Source organism: Pyrgilauda ruficollis, unplaced genomic scaffold (assembly GCF_017590135.1).
Source record: "Pyrgilauda ruficollis isolate IOZ18807 unplaced genomic scaffold, ASM1759013v1 scaffold37, whole genome shotgun sequence".
In the NCBI taxonomy this organism is placed as follows: Eukaryota; Metazoa; Chordata; class Aves; order Passeriformes; family Passeridae; genus Pyrgilauda; species Pyrgilauda ruficollis.
In genome coordinates, this window is record NW_024525156.1 from 15,083,190 (window position 1) to 15,095,975 (window position 12,786).

The window sequence follows — 12,786 nt, forward strand, 5'->3', positions numbered from 1 at the left end:
TAGAGCGAGGGTTGAAGGATATCTGTATAGATCACATGAACCCAGAGATTACTGGAACAGTATTTCTATCAATCACCTTTTTTACTCCAGGCTCACTCAGGAGCACCACATGAAAACTAAAACTTTATTTAACCTAAAGGCAAAAATGCAAACTGTAACATGAAGTGTTCAAACACTGTGAAAACACTTGTAATAAAGTAATAAATTATGCATAGCTGTGCAATTGCAAGTAAACACACCCATGCAATTATGTGTGCACTAGAACTTCAGTCCCTGAGAGTTTTGCAGGTAGCAAGGTTTTACAAGGACTTTGTATTAGACAGGGTAGTTCTCTACACTGAATTATCACAGTGCAAAGAAATTTTCCATCAGCTTTGAAAAGTTAGTTTGTCACAAACCAAACTTTCCATTTGACCTAGAGTCTAGGACATACATCAACAACCATCTAAAAGGGAAAAGGTAATTCCCTAGATGTGCAATGAATTGCTTCTTTTGCAGTTTCTTACCGCTGTCCCAAATCTCTCCCCACTTTCAGATCAAGTTCTGTCTGCTACCTTGTTTCTTTTTAGAAGGAGCACAAATTTCACATCAATTTTTAAAGTATCTAACTAAAGTACTCTATCTCTCCATGCACTGTGACAAGAGCAAATAAAACCTACCCTGAATTTAAAAGCAATAGTACTGACTGTAGTGAAACAGATAACCCCAAGAAAAGGAATTTAACAAGATAATAGGAAGATAACAGCGTATTACTAGGTCTGAGCTGTACTATAAAAATCAATTTATCATCACAGCAAAACAAAACAAACATTTGGTACTTGATATTAAGTGTTTTTTACAAAAATGGGAAATTGTTTTTTATTGAATTCATCCCTCTCAGCCAAGATAAAGCCCTGAACTCTCACACAGACAGACAGAGGAGTCAGACCTGCAGAGCACTGGCTGCAGTGTTTAGGGGATGGCATTCTGCAGTGCAGTGTGTGTCACTGTCACTGAACTGCTACACTGCACTGGAAACCTTACTTCAGTACCTGTGACAGATGCACTTATACTTTCATTCTTCATATCTTTTTGATATAATAATCCCAACAACACAAGCCTTGAATTTTCATAGCCTTTATCTCTTCTTTTGGGGCTAACATTGCACCCTTTCCTACATTAATTGAATGGATATGGATGCAATATACAGCCTAAGGTTTATTATTTATTATCTTTTTGAAGCAGATGTTACACTATTTAGCAACTGGAAGTGAAAAGGAAGATCTATCCCATCCAGCTTCAGGTATCTAACCAAGATGTACAAGTTAAAAGGTTCACTGCCCTGAGCTCTCTGTCATTGAACACGGGAACATTTGTCAGCTGAACCACATAGACAAAATTGTCCAAAACTTGCGCTGCCCTTCAGTGCCTGACTGTGGATGAGAAACAGTGACTATAATGGGCAGGTGTAACATAAGATATTATTATTTTTGCATAATAATATCACGAAACTTCATATGTTAGTGAAAATAGAATGGAAATACCTTGACCTCATAAAAAAACAGACATTTCTTTAACTCTTATCATTTAATACTGCCATTCCTTACATTAAAAGAAAAACAAATATAGAATTATGCCAATTAAATACTCCACTCCAAAATAAAAACTCTATTTTCCCCTTACAACAGTAAAGGTAAAATGCTCATAACTCTTCCCTGTAATGGCCTAAACACCTATGGCTTAGAAAACAGTATTTTAATTCTTCAGACCAAGAAAGGCTATAGGGCTTGGATAACGACAAGAAAAGCAAACTATGGGGAAAATGTAGGGTGACTGATCACATTTTGCTCCATATACAAGGAAGATTTATAATTAGCTGATATCCATAAGAAGCCTGCTCTTACTTGTAGAGAGGAATGTCCGGCTCTTTTCCTTCCGTCCTGAGAGTCAAACAGCACTGCTGAAGCTGAGATTTGGGATCATTCCAATCTTGATTTAAAATAAATTCCTGTAGGAAGTCCACAAAGATGCTTTTATGATTGAGAGATTGCAGTAAGGATTTCAAATGCCACAATGTGTTAAAATACAGTGGCAGAAAAGTGGGAAACTGACTGATCTTACCTTTAGCCGTGGGAAAAAGCAAACATTCATGAAAGTGTGAACGTATTCCAAATCTTTATCAATGTACAGGGCAGCAATAAAGGCTGAGGGAAAAAAAAGGTACTGTCACTCTTCTAAGGAGAGCATTATTGGCTTGCACTTTTAGAAACAAGTATATCTGAGTACTTTAAAGCCATATTCAATTATGTTTCAGAGCAGTGATCTGATGAGGGTATTATCGTACATACTTGGGAAAAAATAAAAATCAAGTTGACCAAAAGATTAAGTGATTTACCCATATCCACCCAGTCATTTAAAGTGCTAGAAACAACACTCTGCCTCTAATCTCACATTTTAATCAGGAGACCATGAATACTTACAAATAAATCACTACTGGGTACCATAAAATAATTTAGATATAAATCACTCCTGTGTGCTATTTCCATTTGTTTACAGGATTTTGCAAAAGCCAAGTGGTCTCAATGGCTTGAAAATACAAGACAGGGATTAACTTTCTTTGCAGAATATTTATCACTCTTTCCATTTCATGGGAAAGAAGTCAGCACAACTTCCAAAAATCGACTAAAATTAATTTCATTTCCATGTAGCCTTTCCTCTTGTGGATCAACCATTTTAAAAACTCCTCAAAAGCAGACAAATGAACCACAGAATATTCACCTGCTGAAGGAACTATCTGGTCTTCCAACAGTGTCAAGAACATACTAATTAAACACTGAAACTGCTGTTAAATAGCTCAACTCAGAGTATAAGCTTCAACTTTGAAGACATGCTTTTGACCTGGTCATCTCAACCCCTCAATTTCTAAGCCTTCAACTTTCTATCTGCAATTATGCCTCCTTCATGCTTTTATACAGACTTCAAAAATCTAGGTTAGTCTTCAAAAATCTGGCTTTCAGAGGTGTAGGCATAAATCATTTGGAAACCTGAACATACATTTTTAATAGCAATTTAGGGGATTTCTAATGGCTTTCTTAAACAAGCCCCAAGGAAAAGGAAGTCATTAAGTACGAAGTTATTATAACCAAATTAACTCACATTCCAAGAGATCAGCCAAAGTCTTAGTTCGAAGAGTTACAGGTCTTTTTGTCTTGTCGTTAGTGATGGCAAACTCTTGCATGCCCAGCTCTTCTGCCACCTTGGCCTGTGTCCTGTTATTCACCAAAGAACTTCTTAACAGCTGCAAAAGAAAGAAGTTCCATTCCATAGTAACAATTACCAATAACAAACTACAAAACCTGGGAGAGCCTGGGGAGAAAAAGTTACTTTTATCCTTGAGGTTTCTCACTTCTCTCAGTTTACTGATTCAGGACAACTCAAGTGATTTATATAGAGACACACTCTTTCACTCTTTCTACTGGTGATTTTTCTTTCTGTTTCAATTCTTCTCACCAGTCTTTACTTATTCTATGGACACATTACTTCTGTATATATGTCATGCATTTAAAATGCTTGTTTGTGAGCTTCCTTGCAATTATGTACCATTCATGAGTCCTGTACTTTCTCAGCTAATCTGCAGTTTTTTAGTTTAAGTAATACACAGTTGTATACATTTTCCCACATAAAGTGTAAGTAAACAATATTCTGGAGTCCATGGAACAGCCCCCAGTGTCCACTAAATAATAAATAAATAAATAAATAATAAATAAATAAATAAATAGGTGGTGACTGAAACAAATACACAAGATAGCTCAGTGTTTCAGAATGAGCAGATGAGGAAGCTGCTCCATTCCTTTGGCCAAAGAAAAAAATACACAGATGCACTCTTTGCTCTGCAAGAAGGCAGCACAGCTGAGCCGATGCATCCCAGACACAGATCTGCCCTAACGTGTTCCATATATGACAATGTCAAGGATGTGTCATGAAAATACTTAACCTTGGCTCCAGACAGATTACTTAAACATAGAGCTCTAACAAAGACACAGCTTAAAGGAGTATTTTAGAATTTTAGGGAGAATTTCTGAACCTTTGGAGAGGTCAGTGTTTTTCCTGCTTGTTTGGTTTTTTTTTAGATGGAACAGTATTAAAGAAGTTACAGTTACTATAGGAGGTAGGAGTGAGAAGCAAAGAATGTCTCTCTCTTTTCTACACTTTATGTGCAATCTAGAGTTGAGATGCTGCACACACATTTTTTCCTTTTTTTTGTCTTCCACATCATATTTGCTCAGCTTATTAGATACAAGTTATATGCTACCTGGCTCCAGCATGTCAACTGAGCTTATGAAAAATCAAGATTTATTTGCTGCACTTGATACTTCATCTCTCACAACAGATAAACAAAGAACAGTATGTTCATAATTTGTTTGTCAATGATATATGAAGCAGATATTCATAACCTGATCTTCGTAAACCAGGCAAACTGTAGATAGTATTATTAGCTCTTTCCCTAACCTTTGTTTAAACTCATTTACTACTTGTTCATTTTCAAAATTCTTTCCTTTTATGTCCTTAAGATAAATAAACTATATTTTCCCCAGCAATATGCTAAGTACAGTATCCTAATATGTAACCTGTGAGACAGAAGTGCAGTGTCCCATGACAAAAATCTGTTTCTTGTAATGGGAGAAGAAGGATTTCTTTTGTTTTGTTTGCAGACTATTTATTTTGATGGGATCCATAATCATGATTAGTAGTATCATAAAACAAAGAGCCACATAAACGCTACCCAGTGAATTAGAGGTAGAAAAAAAAGCCCAGTTATCCTCTTAGCACTGTGGTTATCAACTTGCTCTATATTAGAATTTGCATCCTCTACAAGTGTGATCAGGCAAGAAACTCAATTCCTCTTAATGATACAGAGAAGACACAGACCCTGTGCTTTTCCAGCAGCTTTTTTAGAGTTAGTATCTACACTGGTAACACACAGCCTATGTCACTGCAGATGCTGTGATACATGATATGCTCAACTGGAGCTTGATTTTAATTACAAAGCAGTTTTTTTCCTAATTCTTCCATCTTCACCCAACATACCACTACTCACGACTGTAGCAGAAGAATGTATCCATAACTCAGTACTGGAGAAGCTGTATCTTCCAACATTCAACAAAATGTCTGCTTCTCTTCTGGTACACTATTTGGCTATCTCCAAGTATGTAGATGAGACTACGTTCTCCTTTCTTTTTCTTAAGTATAGTTATTTTAGACATCTCTCCACAAGTAATCACTTCACACTGGGAAGCCACGGCATTGCCAGTCAAGTAGAATCCTTGACCAAAATGGCCCTCAACACACCAGACACCATTTAGTTGATGTTCTATTATTACTTCAAATTTAAGTATGTTCTCAGATTACAGGAGAAAGAGCTTATAGTGTTTGCAGTTTCTCTTCAGATTCCACTTTATCAGCCTCCTTTCTCAGATGTCTTGTTTCATTTGTCATCAAATTTAAAAACATTTTAAGATAATTTTCATTTTCTCTACACATGAACACGTCTCCACAGTTCAAATTTTATTTTAGGCATTGCCCACTTCTTCGTATTTTTATGTGTTTTCAGCATCCACTCCACTCTAACTTTTCAGTTTTACCTAAAAACTGAAGTGTGCAACTTGTACTTTCCAACTCACTAATCATTACATTAAGCAACAAAAAGACATTTTAATCATTGTTCTGAGAATTTACATCCATTAACAGCAACATCCCATATCCTTCTGGTCAAACAGTTCTTGCAAGAGTTATAAGACCACAGATGCCTACATTCTTAAAAGTCATGTAGAAAGCAAAAAACCACACCAGGCTTTATATCCTCTCTCCTCAATGGTGCAGAAGAATCCATACAAATGTAACTGAAACTTAGGAAATGGTGAAGAAAAATTCAAGTAACTTTGAGTCATAACATGTACTTTTTTTTTTCCTCTTGTAAACAGCTTTAGCCCAAAAGAATCAAGAATCATATTCTTGATAACACATTGCCTGCTAGAGACTTAGCATTGTCATGCCTTTATTGATCTGAGGAAACCACTTTAAAATTCAGCTAGTTCCTAACTTTAACTAGAAAACTTGACTCACATTACTGATATATGTATTGCTTTGCTGATCGAGTAAACCAAGAAAATTTAGTAAGCCCAAAAAAATTTGTTACTTTCAAACAAAGCCACAACTCTCCAGCTGCAGAGCTAAATGCATCAATCAGGAAAAAAAAAACTACTTACACTATCATGTTGTGTTTATAGTACTGTAAATTGTTGAAAGTTCCCCAAACTTAGTTGTTCAAAGCTCAGATAAGAGAGGCTAAAAGGCTATAGCAATCAACAGATTACTATAAATATATTAAAATTAAATTCAAAAGCTAGCTCAGGAAGTCCAGATTCAAGACAAGAGGAAAACCAGATTAAAATAAATTGTAAAAACTTTTTATCAGGATGTATAACCCTGCCTGTATGCATGTTCAAAAGACTAGAAGACAGGAATAAAAAAAAAGTCATGTGATACATCTATTTAAATAAATGGTTTAAGACATCCATCTTTAAACAAGAACTAGTCTTAGCCCTCAATTTCATCACGGACATCTTTAAAATTTTTGATCCATGTCACAGACTGAACAGAAATTATTGCAGTGGGCTCATAAATCACCATTTTCTATTCATTGCAGTGCTCATGACTTAAAATTAACAAAGCCTTATTAAGAGCACTGGCTGCTGAAGCTTCTTCTATTAATCAAACTCAGAACAATTCACTGGTTGTTCCAATAATTTCGGTCTCCATCCCACTCTTGCTCTTATGGAGAATATGATTGATGGCAGTCTCACCGTTAAGTGCCCTTCATGATGATCGGGGAAATGTATGAATAAATACTCTGTGGCTACCAACTGCATTATGGAGTCACCCAGGAATTCCATCCTCTGGTTGTGGCCTCTGAAAAATGAGACACCAGTGCAGCAAAATCAATAAGCACTCATGAGGAAAAAACCAAAACCAGCATGCTCACACAAATTAAAATGAAGAGTGATCTGAAAGTGAGCCTTGCTCATTTCCAAACACATTTAAGACAATTTTTCAGTGTTAATCAGGTGAGATGAAAACACAGCTCATTACTGTAGTAACACCAACTTACAGGCAAAAAGCAAATCGGGATAGCTACAAATAAATGCAATCATTAGATTACAGATCACAGACTAAATGAAGGAGAAGAGCAGTTAACATCAAATCTGTATTGGGATAAGATCTCAAACTTGTTTTAAAAAAATTAACGAATGAATGCAATACTTCAACAGAGAAAAATGTCCAGTCACAAGAAAGAAAACAATCAGGGTTTAAACTCATACAAGATCCTGGGTAACCACTGGTATGAAGTTTAACGAGGGCAAGTGCCAGATTCTGTGTCTGGGACAACCTCAGTAGTGTGTATAGAGTGGGGAACAAGAGGCTGGAGAGCAGCAGTGTGGAAATGGACCTGGGGGTCCTGGTCAGTAGCAAGCTGAACATGAGCCAGCAGTGCCCTGGCAGCCAGGAGGGCCAAGTGTGTCCTGGGGGGCATCAGGCACAGCATGGCCAGCCAGGCAAGGGAGGGGATTGTCCTGCTCTGCTCTGCACTAGGGGGGCCTCACCTCCAGTGCTGGGGGCAGTTTTGGGTGCTACAATATAAAAACAACATTAAGCTGTTAGAGAGTGTTCAAAGGAGAGCAACTGTGATGGGGAAAGGTCTTGAGGGGAAGCCATATGAGGAGCAGCTGAGGTCACTTTGCTCAGCCTGGAGGGGACTGAGGGGAGACCTCATTGCAGAGGGGAATGGAGGGGCAGGTACCGATCTCTTCACTTTTATGACCAGAGACAGGGCTCAAGGAAACAGCATGAAGCTGAGTCAGGACAGGCTTAGGTTAGATATCAGAAAGAGGTTTTTCACCCAGAGGGTGGTTTAACACTGGAAAGGCTCCCCAGCAAAGTGGTCAGAGCACCAAGCCTGTCTGAGTTAGGAAGTGTGTGGACAACACTCAGGCACATGGTGTGATTCCTTGGGCATCCCATGCAGGGCCAGGAGTTGGAATTGATGATCCTGATGGGCCCCCTCCAACTCAGCATATTCTATAATACTGTTTGCTTGAAAACAGGGCCTGGCAGCTTTGCAAGCAACAGAACACAAGGGCTGTGCTTGGTCCAAAGAGCATAGTTTTACTTCTTTTCTCTGCCCAAATGTACCTCCAGGTATGTTTTGCTATGGTCTCAGGAGTGATGCACAAATGTCAGTCGTGCAGAAAGCTCAAAATAAACACCAGGATAGGTCTCCAACACCTTCTACAGTCTTTCCCAAGGTATTTGCTACTGTCAGAGGTCAGAGGCGGCACACTGAGCCAGGTAGGCTTGTGAACATAGCTGCTCTATTCCAGGAAATAAATGTAACATAGTTTGTTTACAAACTAGGCAATCTGGAATACTGAAGGGCCAACAGAGCTACATGAGGACTCTTGCTATGTACTCACAGAGTCAGATGGTTAAAGCCTACTGTCCTCAGAGTGAATGCACGTGCTAGAAGTCGAACATGAGTAAAGATGACTCCAATTGCCTCCTCAAACTCCGTAAGCTTTTGAAGAACTGGAGAGGTCTCAATGAGTTGCCTGTCAGTATTGGACTCCTGCAGCTGCAAGAAAAATGAAGTGTAAGTAATGACAGAACTGCTGCAGAAATTTTTGGAGAAAAGCAAGCCTTCTTTAAATCAAGGGCAAAGTATACAATGAACAAGTTCCATAGACAGCTGAACTGAGAAAATCATGTTTCCTCTGTCTTTTGGTCTTGAATAATTACCGCTCAAGGAAGAGATGAGCTCTGAGGTATGCTTCTTTAACAGCTGAGGCGTTTGAACACATCACTTGCATGTCTCTACATGTGGATGCATTGTAGCATAATACAAACTTTCACAAAACATGTACAATTGTATATTTCTGCATTTTCTAACATTATCACATTGTTTGCAACTAACAGATTAAAATATTGTTAGAATAGAGCTGGCAGACTGACAGCACGTCAAATGAGACAAAACCCAAAAAAATTTCTTCCACTTTCCTTAAGTATCAAAGATCAAGAATAAATACTTTAAGAAATTCAAAAGGACACACTAACACAAGAAAATTAAAATTATTGCTTTGGGTCAATATCTTTTCTCATCAGTTTTTTGTCTCATGTCCTTATTGTGATGACACTGTTAAATGCCTTTATGGAGCTGGGAAATGGCTTAAGCATTTCCTCCACCCATTCTGAGCATCTCTTTGGTATAGTAATGCTTTAGAGGAGGAATTGTCCAGAAGAGGATGCCTAAAAGAAATGTAAGAATAACCACAGCTTTTTAAACTGGCATTGAGATAATTTTTGTTTTGTTGTCTGCCCCTTTTCTATTAATTGATTACATTCAATTTGTCTTTTTTCTGTATAGCGTGTTCAGGCCACACTTCCATACAGCTACATACCCTTGCACCAAAGTTCCACACTTGGGTGATAATTGTCACTTTGGAGTTCAGCTGCATGTGGAGCTGAGACTGCTTTTTGCTTCATCATGCACAGCCCTTTCTATTTACCTACACAGAATTTCTTCTGCTTTTTTAACCTCCACAGTGAGTCACCCTTGCATTCTCACAACCAGAGTGCAATTCTTCAGTCTGCTGTTGTCCCTGCTACCTGAAATAATTTGGTACTGTCAACAAACTGCCACCTCACTGCTCATCCTCTTCCCTAGGCTGTCAATGAGAACAGCCTGTACTTTAGCAAAGATCCCAAGGGAAATCTGCCAGTGATCACCATTCCTTGCAAGATGTGGTCATTTCACTCCTGTTCTCCCTTTCTTATGTTTCAGCCATTCCTTTGAATCTGGTAGGGACTGACATTTTTCATTGGAGTTGCTTTTTTTTATTGCTTCTTGAAAAAAAGATAACAATTTTAAAAGCCTTTCCTGACTGTCTTTCCAGCAGCTCCTCAGGAAACCCAGCAGACAGTATTGTCTGCATTATCACATGCTTTTTTGTCTCCTAAAACTTCCCATACATCTGTGGGAAGATGAGGTAGGACTCATCTTCACATGTTGACTCTTTCTAGAGTATGTATCCAGGTGACCACTAATTATTTTTTAGACCATTTCTACAGACTTGGCTACTGCTACATACACAGAACTGAAGATCTATAACTCTGTTACCTTACCCAGAGGTTTTCTTTTTCATTGATTGGGATCTCATTTGGCATATTGTTACAGCGATTTTTAGTAATTTTTAAAAACACCGTTTTTCAGGCTAGCTGTGCCAAAAGGCCAGCCCGAGCTGCCTGTGTTTTACATACTGGCAAAACCTCCTAGGATCGTTTTGGGATGTGGAAGAGAACAATTTTTATCACACAAGTCAAAGCAGTAGTAAGAAATTATAAGCTTCCTACAATGACTTGCTAATTTCTAAACAAGAGTGCAAGTCTTTGTGAAAGCAGGGATGAAAAGGTTAAAATAAAGTAAAAGAAAGAAATTTATAGCAAGAACAATCTTCTTCGGAGCTGCGTGTGCCACCACACAGCACAGCTAGTGCTGAATCTCAAAATGTTATCTTCCATTAAGAGTACTTTGTATTTATACTCAGAGGGATGTGGTTGTAAAAATTCTTCACATGCACTGATTTGTTGCTGAAGATTTTGTCTGTGCATTTACTGCTCTTCTTGCAGCACCCTTGCACACTTCTGCTTGCACTGAAGACAAAGAGGCACACTGCAGAGAGGCTCTGACACTTGCTCTATGTCTGCTCAAGAATTCGGTAAGGGAGAATGGACTGGGACATCAATCTCCCAACTTCCCGTCTCATAAACTGACAGGTTGTGAACTTGTATTCTTCGATACATGGAGGATAATTTAGTCTTCAGACACTTTCACAATTTTTGTCTTTACATGGTATTAAAGTTACTGGAATCACTGAAACAACCATGCTATCATTGCATGGGCAGAAACACACAAAATCAAAATAGAGTCAAATCAAAACTTCTTTGGCATTCAATTAATGTGCCTTCCTACTATTAAGGTCTCAGTCCTAATTTCAGGTTAAGAAAATATGTTCATAGATTGTTTTTGCACCCTTTTCCTTCAACTTTGAGAAAACAAACAAGAAGCTGTCAAAACATTACCTCTCATTGGATTTACTGTACAGGCACAATTATACAACAAACATAAGCCAAGGAAAGGAGAATGAATAATTCTCAGAGAGGCAAAAACTCACTACTTATTTAAAAATGCCAAACAAACAAATCACAAGCCAAACACAAAGGAAAACATATATATATTCCTTTGGCTACTCTTTAGCACAATTTCTGAGATGTCATCACAATGGAAACATATGGAAAAGCATCCCTGAAAATAAAACAGAACTGTGAAATTTATTACAGAAAGGGATACACTTACTTGGAGTGGGTGTAGTGGATAATTAAGCCATACATCCCGCAGGTCCTGCAAACATCGAGAGATGCCTTTAATGCTCAAGGGAGTCATTTAACAAATTCCACAGTACTAAATAAAATGTCATTACTTGAAATACTGAACTATTTCAGATGCTGACTCTGCTTATTGCAAATTCAATAGTGCTGGCAAACTAATTTTTAAAATCGTGTATTTGCTGTTCAAACTGCCTGTAGTTCTCCCAATTAGCTTGTGTCAAAGAGGTGGAAAAATCCTTGAACCACATAAAAAAGTGGTTAAAGGAAGAAAAAGATTTGTTTAAGCCTCAGGACTAACTTTATTTGCAAGTACTCCTCAGTAGCAAGTTTGACTTCTTCAAAGGAAAGGACAGAAAAAGAAAAAAAAATTCCACTTATTTTCCTCTATTTCACAAAGGCTTTCTTCACTACAGCCACTGAGCAGCAACTAAACAGTGAGTTACAATGGGCTTCCAAATACTTTTATTTCTAATAAGCTTGTCATTTCAAAGACTTAAAGGAAGGAAAATAATATGCAATTCATCCTCTCACCACTGCCACGTGTGCTGTCCCAGCGGTGGGTACTTTCCTTCACCTTTACACAGCACAAGTTCTAACTAACAGCCATCTAAGATACAGCCTCATCTATTCTTGCACACCGTAATTGTGCAATTGGGTAAATGCTGAAATAAACACCCTCCTATTTTTTTCCTCCAAATATATGTTTAAAGCTTTTAGGGTAGGATGATTTAATTGATGAAACAGAATAGCTGCTCGACATGTGCATCATTCCCTCAGAGCCAAACACCTGGATCTGCAGCACCCATTTATGTTTTCAGGGCAGCACTTTGAATGGAAGCTGTCAGGTTTCCCACACCAGCCACCCTTTCCCTACCTAAGCCAAGCAACCCAAAGCACACCCGAGAAAACACCATATTTTTTTGCCTGGATCAGTATAGCTTGCTGTCCTAATTCAATTTCCAGGAACTGCATAAAAGAGTATTTCTGTTCATTTGTGATCCTTAAGTAAAACAATGGAGACGAAAGCACGTCAAGTTATTTTTGAACTGGAAATCAAATCATGTAAGTACGTAAATACCTTTTCATTGAAGAGCAAGCGTCCAAATAATTGTTTTGCTTCTTCTAGGCTTCCCTCTAGATAAACAGCTCCTACATGCGAGGACCAATATGTCAAAGGTCAATAATGCAATTAGCACTTAGAAAATTACTAAGCATGAGAAAGTCAAAGATCTTGGACTTCATCTCCAACACATTCATTTTTAAATGCATGCTTTCTGTAGCAACACCTATTTTTTGGAGAAATTTAAA

The 12,786-nt window shown here is 37.9% G+C and overlaps 1 protein-coding gene across 1 annotated transcript in view; it reads right to left on the reverse strand.

The window, feature by feature from the left end:
- DROSHA (drosha ribonuclease III) overlaps positions 1-12,786 on the reverse strand; it is a 75,202-nt gene that overhangs the window by 6,612 nt on the left and 55,804 nt on the right. The window contains exons 24-30 of the mRNA XM_041475936.1: positions 12,557-12,627; positions 11,447-11,491; positions 8,511-8,668; positions 6,843-6,948; positions 3,136-3,277; positions 2,101-2,183; positions 1,884-1,987 (exon numbers count right to left, since the gene is read on the reverse strand). Of these exons, the coding sequence (XP_041331870.1) occupies positions 1,884-1,987; positions 2,101-2,183; positions 3,136-3,277; positions 6,843-6,948; positions 8,511-8,668; positions 11,447-11,491; positions 12,557-12,627 (709 nt within the window). The remainder of the gene's footprint in view (positions 1-1,883; positions 1,988-2,100; positions 2,184-3,135; positions 3,278-6,842; positions 6,949-8,510; positions 8,669-11,446; positions 11,492-12,556; positions 12,628-12,786) is intronic.